This window comes from Gavia stellata, chromosome 5, assembly GCF_030936135.1.
Source record: "Gavia stellata isolate bGavSte3 chromosome 5, bGavSte3.hap2, whole genome shotgun sequence".
In the NCBI taxonomy this organism is placed as follows: Eukaryota; Metazoa; Chordata; class Aves; order Gaviiformes; family Gaviidae; genus Gavia; species Gavia stellata.
In genome coordinates this window covers 7,753,727-7,769,108 of record NC_082598.1, presented here as the reverse complement: position 1 = coordinate 7,769,108, position 15,382 = coordinate 7,753,727, and the positions used below count along the sequence as shown (strand labels likewise).

At 40.0% G+C, this 15,382-nt stretch overlaps 1 protein-coding gene across 1 annotated transcript in view; it reads left to right on the top strand.

Annotated features, from left to right (window-relative positions):
• The window catches only part of CTBP1 (C-terminal binding protein 1), a 193,028-nt gene extending 182,799 nt beyond the window's left edge, over nucleotides 1-10,229 (top strand). The window contains exons 8-9 of the mRNA XM_059817428.1: nucleotides 2,299-2,416; nucleotides 8,776-10,229. Of these exons, the coding sequence (XP_059673411.1) occupies nucleotides 2,299-2,416; nucleotides 8,776-8,962 (305 nt within the window). The 3' untranslated portion in view covers nucleotides 8,963-10,229. The remainder of the gene's footprint in view (nucleotides 1-2,298; nucleotides 2,417-8,775) is intronic.
• Nucleotides 10,230-15,382: the final 5,153 nt, after the last annotated feature.

The window sequence follows — 15,382 nt, the reverse complement described above, 5'->3', positions numbered from 1 at the left end:
TAGAGGTAACTTAAAAGAGTCTGACCATCCCTTTGCTGGAATTGGTCCTTGTGCTTATACTCCAGAAGAACTCTAATAGTGCATTCATTAAATTGTTGTATAACTATTACCTGCTTCCAAATAGCTCTGGGAGCGACTGCACAAAGCAGCATACGGTACCTCCTTGGGGGATGACTGATGTGCAAATAAGCATTAATAGGCTAAGATCTGAAAACTGAGTAAGAGTCAGCTACACAGAGCTAAGTTTTATGTTAAAAATTGTGCAATAGCCCAAACATATGTGCCTGGGACGACAGACCTGTATTTTCTTAAAAGTGTGTGATTGTGCTATCAGCTATCTAAATCATTGATTTGTATTGTCAGCACTTCAGTGTTTGCACATGGTTTGTACTAAGATCAAACTGAGGCCAACATTAGGGAGGCGAGAATGACATTGAATTGTAGTGAAACAAACGTAGGAAAGATACAGGAAGTGTGGGATGAAGGTGGTTATTTGAAAGCCATAGGGGAGCACAGAGTAGAGAGGGTGTAGAGAGAGAAACTAACTGGAAAAAGGTGTACAATGAAGGAATGCAGGCTATGACTACCATCTAACGATAAAGATATTACGTGGTTTTGCTGTTCCCCAAAAGTCAATGACGTTCTGATGTATAAAATAAAAATAATAAACAGAGATAAAATATATTTTTGAACATCACAACGTTCAAAGTATTAAATAAGGAGGACCACTGAAAACAGTAATGGAAGAAACGGGAAGGCGAGCATGGCAAGTGAGAATATCGTTATGAAATAAGTTTAAAATAAATAAATACTGTTTTGTAAGTAGTAGTAGAACATGCCTACAGAAGTTAGCAGAATGAAGAATGAGAGGGGCAAGGAGGAACACATGATTGCAGTTTAAAAATACTTGAGAAGGATAAACATCAGAACAAGAAAGATACTGTTTGAATTTATGGACAATTTTGGCAGAAGTTTAGAGGGATGTATATTTCAACTAAATTTAGAAGATGATTTCTAATCAGGAGAATGGTAGGAATTCACCCATAATGAGGCATGTACCTCATCTTGTCCAATATTGAGCGAAGAAGCCCTTTCGGCTTATGCATAGGAGACGTGGGAAGTTTTAGTGATGTAAGCGCAAGTCATGGAGTAACAAGTATTTGATAGTATCCACTAGACAAAAAGCAATTCTGTGAAAAGGCTTTTTTACAGACCCATTGCGGCCAGGCTGATGGATAGAAAGAGCAGGCAAAGAGTGGTGAAGTCCTTAATCAAATTTCCAGTAGGAAGCTGGAGACAAAAAGCCTGAATTCTTTAATAACGAAGCATGGTCAGTTTTTGAAAGCATTTCTGGAGTACTGTTGTTCAACAGTAGCAGGGGTAGACTTGAACTCAGCTCTGTCTGTGTCTTTTGTGTGCAAATGCACAGTAAGATGAAACTTTAGAAAGGACACATTAAAACAGATGTCATAAAAAACACAGGCTCCAATTGATCTCCCGTTGAAACAGGTGGAAATATTCCTCTTGCCATGAAGAAAACGTGTGTCGTATCTGTTTATGTCATTTTTTGCAGGACTGGAGATAGTTCTGCAGAAGACAGTCAGAGGCTTGTCGAGTATGTGCTGAATCAGGTTGACAGATTTTCCAGTATCTGTGTCTTAAATCTTCAGTTATAGTTCAGAGGTTAAGCAAAAGTTTTGAAGGCATGAAGAAGGGAGTTTTCTGGTATATTTTCATATTTTACAGGAATGAAAGAAGTGGCTGAGGATTAATACATTATAGTAAATAAATGTGAAAAGCGATTGAGATGAAGAAGGGGATGATCAGGAAGGACAGGAAGAAAGTGTCTGTCATATTCAGATTTATGGCAAAATTCCATTCAGAATCCTATATTCTTCAATAAGTGTTTTTATTGCTGTTACACGTGGAGGGAAAAGGAGGAAAGTGAAGTTAGAGAGCAGGAGGCTACATTACTGAATTTGAGTGGCAGCCATGCTCTGTATTCAAGTTTTAGCTTCTTGGAAAGCATGAATCTCGTTGATTATGGTTTTATTGAGACCCTGTATACAAAGACAAAGAGAGACAGAGAATTAAAAATTATTCAGAGCATTTGAATCATTATTAACTAAGTCCCAGACAAAAAGGTGACAGTGAGGATCAAAAATAAGCTCTTAGTGTGATTTTATGTAATGATTTAAATATGCAAATATTTATAACTATTTTTAACATAGATACATTAAGAGCATAAGGCAAACAATTTGTATGTTTTTTTATTTCCTCTCCCTCACTTCATCCTAGGTCGTATTCCAGACAGTCTGAAAAACTGTGTTAACAAAGATCATTTGACTGCAGCTACACATTGGGCCAGCATGGATCCCGGAGTTGTTCATCCAGAGCTTAATGGTGCTGCGTACAGGTAAGCGTGCTGCAGGTGTAAGAGAAATACCTCCTTAATTCACGGGTATGTGTTCCAGAATGAATAAAAGACCTTCCTATTAATAAATGAAGTGGTTTTGGATTAGGCCCCAGCTATATTGTTTTCATAATTGTTGCATTCAGGAGAATGATCTTGTTTTGCTAGTTGAAGTCAGTCATGCAGTGCATAAGTACATTTCCTTTTCTTATCTTTTTTTGTGTGATTAGTAATATCTGAACAATATACAGTGTTTTGTATATTCTTGTAAAACAATTCTGGTCATCTCCAGTGAGTGGAGTGGAAGTTTATGTTCCTTTTGCTGAAGGGAATGATACAGCAGTAGGTTACAGAAAGACTTTCAATAATAAACTATTGTTACATGGTTTTGTGGCCTCCAGACACGCTAGAGAACAAACAGCTCAGTAGTGAATACAGCGGAATAGCCTGTGGTGATTATGAAAATATGTTTAAAATAGTGTTTTCTAAATTACACATTTAATTTTTAAGCAAAAACATTTGAGGGGCTTGATCTATGTGTTCTCAGTCAACTGTGAAAGCAGCTCTTAATAATTAATAGAAAGGGGCAATTTTTTTACATCTAATATGTACATTCCTTAGTTGCTTTGTTTGTTTGAGAGTCTTTCCCTGTCCCTTTATCCCTAGCAGCTGTTGTAGCAGCAGATTATACCTAGTAGCCACCTTCACACAATTTTTATTTATGAAAAATGTCTGCAATTTTGTATCTTCCAGTATGGCATTTACTCATAAGTAGGATGAAAGTGGCTGAGAAAGCTAAGGACATCTGCTTCTCTCAATGCCTTGAGGGAAGGGACAGTGCAGTACTTTAATTATTTTTTATACCTCTTTGTCCTAACCTTTCCACTGTCGTCCTTCACACATCTTTCTTATCTTTGTCCTCCTTTAGGAGGGCTACCCCGTACTTCTAATAGATACAGGATTTTTTCTGTGTTACCCCATATGAGAATCCATCTGTGCTATACTGAGAAGTGAAGCAAAGCTCTCATGTCCCAATGACTTCCAACAGTCTCATCAGAAAGTGATGGAGAGGTGACAGGGGGGAGCATCACCACCCTCTGCCATAATCTTCTTATCAGTAGCTGTAAGTGCACCAAAGGAAAAGAGTAACTTTGATTTGATCATCATGCATATGTCTCCCATCACATCAAGATGTTTATTTTTTGAAAAAGTACCTGTAACCCTAAATATCTGAAGAAGGGTGTTTTTATTTGCTTAAATGAATGTTCAAGCACATGTGTTCTCTTCCACACAGCATGTGGTTTCATTGACTTCAGATTGGAGTACTCGGGGTAGAGCTGAATGCAACTGAGGCTTAAAGGCAGGTGTTGCTGAACGGGGGTTAATAACTCCAACTCTGTCATGGCAGTTAGGACCAGGGTTGCATGCCCAAGTGAATTGCAATTGTTTATTCTCATTTTGGGCGTCACAAGTCCAGCAGAAGCAGGCTTCACAGCTAGAAATGGATTTTAACTTAGGAATGTTTTGGAAGTTAATGATTTACAAGGTAAAGACCGTATGTCTTTAATTTAAGCAGGATAAGCACAGAACTGAATGCGTTTTTTAGGCATTGTTTCAGTCAGTTTTTTCAATAAAGAAAATTAATTGTAAATAAATTTTGACTTGGCAATTATTGTCAAATGCAAAATAAAACTAATTTGGGGAATTTTGAGGGGGAAGTTAGTCATACAACAAATATTAAAAGCTTCTTTTTGGAGGGGTGATAGAATAGCGTTTGAATAGAATAGTAGCAGTTATTATTTTGTGCAGTATAAAATATGCGGAACTTGAAGCTCAGGCTTTATGAAGAATTTGGTTTCAGTAGCAGTGTTTGCTGATGCTTAATTCCTACCTGAATTAAGTACAGAATTTGAATTGATTGTTCAAAAAAAAATTTTCTGTCTTCTCTTTGCAATCCAAGATTACGTTCAACTAGCTGAGTTCTGGAGTCTTTCACAGGCAGTATGATATTTCAGATGTGCTAATAACTGTATCATAGTCACGTAATTGCATTAGAAGATAAGACTGGGGATAATAATTTATATGTTAAAAAATGCAAATAGCTGTTTCGGTGAACTAAAACTAACGAGGTTATTTTATTCTGGATATATCATTTACTTGTATTTTGATGTAGGACAGAACTCTTAAATTATCAGATATTATCGCAAGCAAAGAACATTGAGCATTCATCAGCAGAATATAATCTAGATCTTCTGACTATCATCGTATTCTGTGGAAAACAAAACCATTTACTATGTGAAATGCAAGATGCCCTATCAACACAAAAGGTCAAGCAAACGGGTTGCTTCACTTTCCATAAGTGAAGATTAACGATATTCCTGAGAAGGAATTATTTGTAGTAGTCTCGGTGAAGCAGCATAATATACCCTGCTTTTGTGTTATTACTGTGTATTTGTTACTGAGCTGCCTGTTAAATAACCCCTTGCCATTTCCTGTGTTACAGAGCGTGCAGGTTATAGGCAAAGTGAAATTTGACAGCCAGTAAACAGTGATTGTGCAATTTATAGACACGTTGACATAGCTTTCTGCCTTCTAACAGGTAGAAGATGAGAATATCCAGGTACTGAAGAGGTACTGGGATGAGAATAGTTAGATGTTGGTAATTCAGGAGTTATTTCATGTTGAGGCATTTCACTGGCGATTTTCAGACTGTAATGTAAGATAACAGCATGCACTTAAATTTTTAAGCTCTTTTGGAACAGACTCAGTTTCTTGAACAGAGCTTAACTTAGTTCAAGGTGCTTCTGTAGTTTAAAAAACACAGGAGATTAACATAGAAATTAAAGTTGCCTTTCAGTTGTAATTAAGAGGGCTACTGTATTTGTCCTCATAAATTAAGGCTATGTGGGGGAAGGGGAAGGAAGAGTATGAAGTAGCAGAGGAAGTGTAACTGGTCTCTTGCTTTTGCTTTCACAAAAATTTAATTCAGTGTACATTTAACCTGGAAAACGTTTCAAATTATTGCTGCCAGAGGAGGAAGATTGGAAGCAACTTTATGAAGTGCTGGAGGGAATGTATTTGCTGGTTAAGAAAAGAAAAGCAATAAATAGCAACATAAGGGAAGGTTCAAGAAGTTCAGGGACTGTGTGGATGTGGCATTGCGGGACATGGTTTAGTGGGCATGGTGGGTTGGATGTGGGTTGATGGTTGGACTTGGTGATCTTACAGGTCTTTTCCAACCGTAGTGATTCTGTTATGTAAGATAGACATGCCCATGTGTAGAGGCTGTTGAGTTTATATGTTCTCCTTTCAGAGATACAGTTTGAACAACACTGATGATTAAACTAAAAAGGGACAAAAATTATAAAAAGAGCATGGCAAAATAGGGTTAGGAGTTGTCAAGCAAAATACAGTTTCTGTAGAAGGGTACATTATCTGTATTTTGGCTACTGCCACTGTGTAGTTTTAGGACAAGAAAAGCAATTGTAGAGCTTTTGGATGTTACTAGAAGTCTCTAGGCAGTCTGTGTCTGAAGAGAGGTGCTGGCAGGTAGAATCCCAATTATTGTAACTTGTTGTCCAAGGGGAATATTTTTATATACAGACCAACCTGATCTCCTTCTATAACCAGGTGACCTGCCTAGTGGATGAGGGAAAGGCTGTCGATGTTGTCTACCAAGACTTTAGTAAAGCCTTCGACACTGTCTCCCACAGCATTCTCCTGGAGAAGCTGGCGACTCGTGGCTTAGACAGGTGCACTCTTCGCTGGGTAAAAACTGGCTGGATGGCCGAGCCCAGAGAGCCGTGGTGAATGGAGCGAAATCCAGTTGGCAGCCGGTCACAAGCGGAGTCCCCCAGGGCTCAGTATTGGGGCTAGTCTTGTTTAATATATTTATTGATGATCTGGATGAGGGGATCGAGTGCTCCCTCAGCAAGTTTGCAGATGACACCAAGTTGGGCAGGAGTGTTGATCTGCTGGAGGGTAGGAAGGCTCTGCAGAGGGATCTGGACAGGCTGGATGGATGGGCCCAGGCCAGTTGTGTGAGGTTCCACAAGGCCAAGTGCCGGGTCCTGCACTTTGGTCGCAACAACCCCATGCAACGCTACAGGCTTGGGGACGAGTGGCTTGGGGACGAGTGGCTTTTTCCCGTTAGTTGATGGTTGGACTTGATGATCTTACAGGTCTTTTCCAACCTTAGTGATTCTGTGATTCTGTGAATATTTGGAGTCGAAGGAGAATTACAGATGTGTAGTTTGAACTGCTTAATATGCTCATAAGGTAACTCTTAATGCTCCTGATGCAGCACTGTCCATTTTCACGAAGGGAGGCTCTGACTTCTCTTCCTGAGGGAAACGCAGTTGCAGAACTTGCTCTCTCCTTGATTTCTCCCAGCTCCGGTGTGTTGGTGCTTGGGGAGTATGTTGTTAGAAAGTAGGGATTCCGTGTTGGAAATGGTTGCTGTACTGGACTGTCAAATGGAAGCTTTTGTCGTGTCATGTTGTGTTTTTTGCAAAGCACCTAGAGTAACAGATAAGCTGTTTCAAAATTAAATTTGAATAAATAAAACAATACCCAGACTGACAGTTTTCATAGGAATTGAAGCAGATTTGATTAATAAGATTCAAACTGAGGTACTGAAACAAGCAACTAATTCCATTAGCAACTGCAAATTAATTCTAAGGAACCTCTCTGGAGAAGGAATTAGCATAGGAAGCCCTGTAAATATGTGTACAATTGGGAGCAAAGTTCTGGCCTACAGGTGGTGTGATCTTCCACATACTGGTTATCTGTCACAGATTACAGTCAGTGGTATGATCTGTAGGAATCTTTCCCAGGATGACCAGGCCAGTGTACGGTATCTTCATTGTCCCTGTGCCATGTCGGATAGCCACGCTGAACCCCTCTGGCACAGTGTTTGCAAAAAGCAGTTCCCATGATGTTTCTGTGATGGAAGAATAAAAGAACAAATAACTGTGCTTCTGTCCACCTTTTTTCCTCCTCTGAGTTTTGCATAAGTTCTGCACTGATTTTCTGTCAGGGAGAGTGAACTTAGGATGAGCAGCACAAGCATGCATTACTTTAGAAAAGATGCTACCAAAACAGGGTGAAATTCCCTGATGCATTCAGCGTTGAACTCTGATGAGAAGAAAATCAACAGCAGAATAATGTGATATTTGAAAAAAGCTTGACGAGACTACAAGTGCTTTTTCTCCCATGTAGTTCTAAGTAAATACTAGGGTAGCAAATGCCACAGTAAGTGGTAGGTTTGTGTGTTTAGGCTTTTAAATGGATGATATGCTCGCTAGGATGCTTGGGTGAGCAGAATACAGCAGGAGAGAACAAGGAATGACTGTGCAGCTTTATGATAGGGAAGCAAAGGGCCAGTGTTAAGTGGCCAGCATGAGATAACTTGCAAATTGGTATTGAGGTACTTGGCTGAAAAGAAAATATACTTTCATTGGAAGTGTTCATGTGTACCTGTTGTTTGTATACAGCACTGTGTAATACCAGTGTTCATCAATTACGTCTGAACTTTGGGACTAAAACAGTAGATTTGCCAATTTTTTTTAGCCTGATGATACCAAAGTTGTCATAAAATGAAGCTGAATCAGAGGGTGATTTTTTGTTGAATTTGTAAAATACTTAGGCCTCGGTGTTCATTCAGAAGGAGTAACAAATCTGTAAAACCATCCATAGTGTTTTGTGTTTGCATCTCTCTTTCTTGCAGTCTGCCTAAAGCACTTACCCTCTGTATAACTAGTACTGCTTCTCTTTTCAGACAAGTACAGTGGCAGGTTTGATGCTGAAAAAGTTACTCGTGTGTAACAGGCTTGAATTTGTCATGTTAAAGAGAGTGTGGGTATGATTACTCTTTTGGGGTGCTATCAGAAAGCTACAACTGCAGGATTAGTTTAAAGAAATATTTTTTCAAACCACAACAATGAAACTTCAAAATTTCTACATGAGAATGAAGGAGAAAAAAAATCCCTGAAGGTCAATTTGAGGAAGAGTCAGAACAGATAGGTATGGCACAGACCTGGCCTGAATGACTTCTTGTTGAGGCATACTTTGAGAGGAGCAATACTTCCAGGTTGTTTGCTATGCTGTCACTCATGCTATTAAATCTGAAACCTGAAGAAACAATCTAGCAAACTGTTATTTCTCATTTGGGTAAAATACAGCATCTTTTGCTTTATTTAGCAGCATCTACATATGATGTCTCATCTGGAGCTTAACCAACTGTCTTTCTCACTCATCTGAAAACGAAAAGAAGCATCTGTGTAGCTCTGGAAGGAGGCAAGGTGGACTTTCCGTTCAGTCATCTCTTGGCTTTAATATATGTTCTCATTTTCTTCTCTCAGCAGGTATCCCCCAGGCGTTGTAAGCGTGGCTTCAACCGGCATACCTGCAGCAGTAGAAGGAATAGTCCCCAACCCTATGTCTTTATCACACGGCCTCCCTGCTGTAGCCCACCCGCCCCATGCTCCTTCCCCTGGCCAAACTGTCAAACCAGAAGCTGATAGAGACCACCCAAGCGACCAATTGTAGCCTACGAAAACAGCATTCCCAACATCAGAGATTTCAACTTCAGCGTGTGGAAAACAAACAAACAAAACAAAACCCTGGATTTTGATTAAAGGCAAAACCATGAACTTACAGGAGGAGACGATTATTGCTTTAGAAACTGGTCCAATATACAGTATAAAAGGAAAAGGTGGGAGACAAAAAGAAGATTTGGAAACATTTTTTCCTCCGTATAAATTGTAGTTTGTCCCTGTCCAGTGGACTGATTCACTGTTTCTGTGTCCTATGGGTTCTTTGTTAAGCAAGAGAAGTTAGTAGTTAATTATATCATGAATGTACTTGTCTGTGTACAGTTTTTAGAACATTAAAAAGGGTTTGTTTGCTTAGCTGTCAACAAGGAAAAACATAAGGGAGGCATTCAACAAACCAATTTTGAGATTAAAAATACTTTCTTTTATATTTTAAAACATGCCCAAAAATGAGGCAGTTGGCAGACTTCTCAGGACAATGAATTTTTCCCATTTTTCTTTCTACGCCACACAGTGCATTGTTTTTTCTACCTGCTTGTCTTATTTTTTAGAATAATTTAGGAAACAAAAGAAAAACAGTTCCTCCTAATTTTGGCATGAATTCCCTTATTTCAAAATGAAGACAACCTTGCAAAGAGGTTTTGAGGAAAAAAAAAAGGTTTTGTATAAACGAGCATTGTGCTTTTTGTCACCAGTTAAAGTATATATTATTGGTGGTATGCGAAAAAGGCACTAGACTACTGAAAAGTAGCAGCATTTCATTGCCTACATTGATTCCTTCCTGGTAATGTGGTAGGCTAGCAATATTTTTGGTTAAAATCATGTTTGTGACTGTAACCATTTGTATGAATTATTTTAAAGAAATAAAAATCCCAGACAAATATCATATGTGTAAAAATTTTTATTTCTAGTAACTGTTTATTCAACTTTTATTAGGTTTCTTAGCTGTAATTTTTAAACAGATGCTGTCAAGTATTTCATTTCTAGCTTTACTTTGCTCTCTGTTGTTTGTAATACTGTCTTGGAAGCTTGAAAAATAAAAAAAAATAATTCTTTCCATACCATTTTTCCCTTTACATTTCGTAAATGTTGATCTTTTTTCCTGTGTTTCTAATGGAGTTTGAAATTAAGATGGATTTTGATTTGTACACCGGCATCATCAGCTACAGTATGGTAACAGCATTTATGCCACCACTGTGGGCAGAGCAGAGGAGGTACAACAGCCACACAACAATAATAATAATAATAATAATAAACGTCTTTTGCCGAAGTCCAACATGAGAAGTGTCCATTGTTTTATTTGCTTTTGTGATGATGGAAGTGTGCAGCAGGACGTAATTGTATTTGCTATATTGAAGGAGTTTGTTTCTTTGAGCACAGGCAGAAGTGTTTTCAAGGCAGGTTGGATTTCAGCTGGAAGCTGTTTAGGCCTTTCCTGTGCCCCTGGGTAAGATGTCCTTCATCCCTACACAGTTTACCAAAGCAAGAGAAAAGTTTAGCTGCTGCAAGAAGGAAATCCAGGATGGGCAAAAGTGATGAACCTGGACATAAACCTTCCTGGTGGTCTCTTCTCTATTTATTCACTATTAATCTGAACTAGCAACTGTGACCTAAGGTTAGTGAGCTGTTTTTATGGGATCTGTGAAAAGTTGCTGTCACCCATTCCCGCAAATCTACAGAGCAGCCTCCACTTCTGTTGGGAAAATGTTAGGAGGCTGCAAATCAAGAAAGACTGAAACTTGCAGGTCTGGACCCAAGGAGCAGTATATAAAGTGAAATTTTGTCTCCGTGGAAGAGTGGAAGGTTTTTGCCTTCAACATTTAGACCCCAAAATGTCATCCACTACAATTTATTTGATGGTAAAGCCATTCCTGTTCCCTCCATGAAACACAACAGAAAACAGCCCTAAAGCTGTGAGTTACCCAGCAAAGACACTTCTCACAGCTTTGTGGCCAAAAGCTTGCAAAAAACCAAATGCGGTCTCCTGCAGTTGAAGTAGGATTTCATACTTCATTGGTAATTCATGTTTTAAGATGCTGCTTTGTCAGGCTGAAGATGCTGCTTTAACATATGTAAAACAAACATTTAACATCTGGCTGCAAAGAATCGCTGACAGTCTCATTTGCAACCAGATTTCCCGAGGAAAACCAAGAGGGTGGTTTTTTTTTTTTTCCTTCTCTTGCATCAGTTTGGATGTGGCTTATGTAAGTAAGCTTTGTTTCCAGTGAATCAATAAATGGATGAACTAGAAATGAAGGCGCTGGTATTTATTGCCTGTGCTTCTTGGGCTCAGTTCTGAAGCTTGGTGTCCTTCAACTACGTATTTTTGAGCCGTCATCCGTGCTTGCTCAGGCACAAACTTTTTCAGGATTTGAGCCTGAAATACTGCACTGACGGGTGCGATAAGGCATTGCTGCTGTGGTGGTAAGATGTTTTAATATTTTTATGCCAGTGCTTGAAATACATCTGTTGGTCTGACTGCTGGAGAGTTAATCCAGTTTCCTGCTTCTATTGGAGCAGAAAGGAAAAACCATCCAGGCAGTGACAAGACTGATGGGTACTGATTTCTCTGGGTTATGGTCTGAAAAGCTGAATTAAAAAATGAAAAAAAAAAAAAAGGTTTGGAGTAAATGACTACTTGGAAAAGTGTACCATAATAAACAAAGGCTGTTACGCCAGACTAAACTTTTACAACTGCTTTTGTTGGGTACTGGAAATGTGATTAGGTTTCCTCTGTCTGGTAAAGGATGTGCTAAATAAAGTTTAGACAGAAGATGCAGTTAGTGGGAAAATACAAAGTGAGGAAGGCAATGGCAGCAGAGGCCACAGATGCCCTGAGGCAGTGTTGGAAGGTGAGAGAGGAGGTAATCAAAGTGTCTGCCTCAAAGTCGGGATTTTTTTTGGTGGTGGTATTTGAATTAAGGATCTTGGCCAAGAAGGAGGCCAACCACTGAAGCTGCTGCAGGGCTGTAGGCATCACCAGCGCGCAGGAGGCTCTGGAGCCTGCGCCAGAATTCGATGGTATTGAAGGGTGGGCTGTTAGAAGCAGAAGGATACCAGTTGTGCAAATGCAAAGCCAAGTAGTTGCAAGTCAAAACAAAAACTTGTCAGAAAAAGGAGCCGTAAGCCATTTCCCAGGGTGGGACTGATCGATTGCTGCTGTGGGGCAGCTGTGGGAAAAACCAGCATGATGGCAGACGCAGCCAGCACGGTATTTTTGGTAGGGATGAGAATGGATCAGAGGTGCTACACAGGACCTGGAGCATTTGGCGTGTAGTTTGGTCATGCGTTTTCGAAAGGGCGGGCTCGAGCTGAAGTCGTAGCGAAGACCGGCTCTCAAAGCGACTGAAGGTGTGGAGGGCTTAGTGTGCGCGAGGAAATCGCAGTGACTGGGCTTTTTCAGCTGAAAGTGAAGGCTGAGTTGGGGAAATGCCTATAAATAGTAAATGCTGAGGAGGAAGGAGAAACGGTGAAGAAATGCTGGTATGTGAACAGACGAGCATAAACGGGGCTTAGGAAGAGATGCTTGTCAGCAGGGAGGTGCTGGGACAGGTTTCCAGGTGGGGTGACTGGGACTCAGTCCTGAAGTCCCTGCAGCTTGGGTTGGGTTTTTTGTTTTGGTTTTGTGTTTGGGGTTTTGCTGGGGTATTTTTTTTTATAACTTTCTCTTTTACAATTCAGAATGTGAGAACAGTGTTTAAAGGTCATACAAGGTTGCTACCAAACCAACAACTAGAGGCCTTTTCCATTCGGGGTAAAACACTTCAGCTGCCTTTATAACAAGCCTCAAGGCTTTTTCCTTTAGTACACTTTTTTGAGAAAATGCCCTATTATTTCCTTGTCCAGCCTTCCACCTCAAATGATTAAGGCTGGCTTTCCAAATGACTGTGACTGCTGTCGCCTGGCTGTTACCCGCTTACTCCTTGCCTCAGACCGAAGGGTTTTCTTCTCCTGTTTAATCTCAGTGGATGCTTGAATAATGTTAGTTGTTCCGCTTGAAGGAGAAGGCAGGACTGCCGCTATTGCCTTTATTCAGTTCACTCCAACCTTTCTACCTTTTGTAAATTGAAAAAAAAAGAAGGAAAAAAAGGAAAAAAAAAGGAGAAAAGAAAAAAAAAGCAGTCATCGATTTTAAGGGCAGAGAGTAATATTAGATCATTTTATCTGACCAGTTAGTAAAGCTGTTACATGGAATATGCTGCTTCATTAAACCTGATACTGTGTTTTGACTTAAGTAAATCTTTCCGAAAGGTTTCTAGTCTTTATATTAAAATGTCAAGTGATGGGGGTTTTGCGATTTCCTTTGATATTTTGTTTAGATGGGGGATAACTGTCACTATAATTCTTAAACTGCTTTATTTAATTTGGCTTTCCCTGTCTCTAAATTCCAGTTATTGTTTCATGTTGAACATGAGGTCATGTAGGCTGACTTGAATTTAATGAGCACGTCACATTTTAGCCAATTTGCCTTTGTACTGAGGTCAGTGACACATCTTCCAGGAAGACCAAACTGTGTTATTCATCTGTTTTCTTTTCCAGTTTCTTTCATTATACTGTACATCCTTTCCTTTGTGGCTCTGTATTTTTGTCCTTTTGAATGACACAGTCCAATATGGTTATCTTCTGCAGATGAAACGACGGGATTTCTGGTCTCTGACTTTCAGCTATTGTCTTCTCGCCTCCATTGACTTCCCAAATTCCTTGGTAAACTCTTTTCCTGCAAAGTCACAAGCGCTTGAAGACCTTGATTAATCCTTGTCTCGGTCTTCAGATTGCATTTGCCTAGGTAGAGATGAGCACCTCATTAGCAGCGAAAGCTCCACGTTGAGTAGATGCTCAACACAGTGCTCCCGCTCTCGTAGTCCGAGTGCTCGCTTTCATCCCACTGTCTGCACCCACTGTGTGTCAGCCTTTTGCAGAACGCATCCTATCTGGGTCCCGTACCTCGTATTGGGCTGTTTCTCCCTCCTGTCCTTCTTCCTTGTTTCCTTCCAGCGGCTGGGGGACCTGGAATGTTACTTTTAGAATTCTTCCCTTTTTTAGAAGAAATGTCCTTTGGCCAGTTCTACTTTTCATCTGTGAACTCCGGCTCAACATAGACCAGTTGTTCTTCAGCTCTCTTCTTGGCTGACCTCCATGCACACTACCTCGCTAAACCCATATCCAATATTCTATTTTTTATCTCACTTTTGGGCATGGGATCACCCAGTTGGTCTTTTTTTTATGCAGTTCCTCATCTGGAGTTTCCTTCCTACATTTTCTGTACTACAGAAATAATTATGGCGCTTCAAATGTAGGCACAGCACTTTGCTTTGCCTTTACGTTTCTTCTCAGAGCCGTAACGGAGTGTTTTCTTGAAGGAGCATTGTTTTGGGGGGGCTTGTGACACTGTCAAGGCCACCATAAACAGACTAAAGTATGCCCTTGAGATGATTAGAGGCAGTTGAGACGTTGCCAAGACGATGTAGATCATTCTCTGAGCATGCCAATCTGTTGAAGACATTTGTTACTTGCACAGTCTTCAACTACGTATGTATCCCCCTTCTTTCATGTGCTGCCTAAAAAGGATAAGCAGTTGCTGGTTGGAAGCATTGACGATCTGCTCAAGAAATAAAGGAAGGAAGTTTAAAAAAATACATTTAAATACTTGAGTATATTTTGAGACGCAAAGCTTAAAAGTAATAAGAAGGAGCAAAACTATTAGCTTAAATTGCCACAAGAGCCTTTTTACGTATCAAATTTGATGTATTGCAGATAGACAATTACGTGTCAATGTGATGGTGTTATTTCTCCATCTGTGCTGTGAAAGCGGAGTCCTCGCATAGTTTGGGAAAAGCTTATGGAGCTGGTCCTCCCCGGCTGAACCCTAGGAGTTAGGGCAGCAAATCAACATCTAAAAATAAATCTCCTGAGGAGCTGACGTCTCAGGCTTGTGTTTCCAAACCCCTCCAGCCATTTTCAAAGTGTCCCACCCGATGTGATGGGTTGAATTCTCAGGCCAGGTGCCTCCAACACAGCTGTCGGCTTCACAGCATTTTCCCCTTCCCGGGGACTCAGCGAGCAGCAGTACTTGCTCTCCAGCACACCTAAAAGCACCGGAGTAAATCCCATTTAAGCCTCCATTGCTGTTTAGTAGGATTTCGGTTAAGCCCTCGTGTAAAGTTAAGTCTGTGCTGTATTTTACTGTTCTTAAACCACAACAGAAAGAATCTGCTTTTGGTGTTTTCCAGTAACATATTTGCTGTTACCAGCACTGGTAGTTTTCATATTAAAATGGAGTCAGGGGACTTCCAACTTCTTTTTGCTGTGGGTTTTTGGTCATTTTGCTGTTTGCTTGCCCATGTTTTTTAAAGGCCTGGTGTACGTGAAATGTGTTTATCATGTTATGAAGTTATGGTGATAGATTTATTTTTAT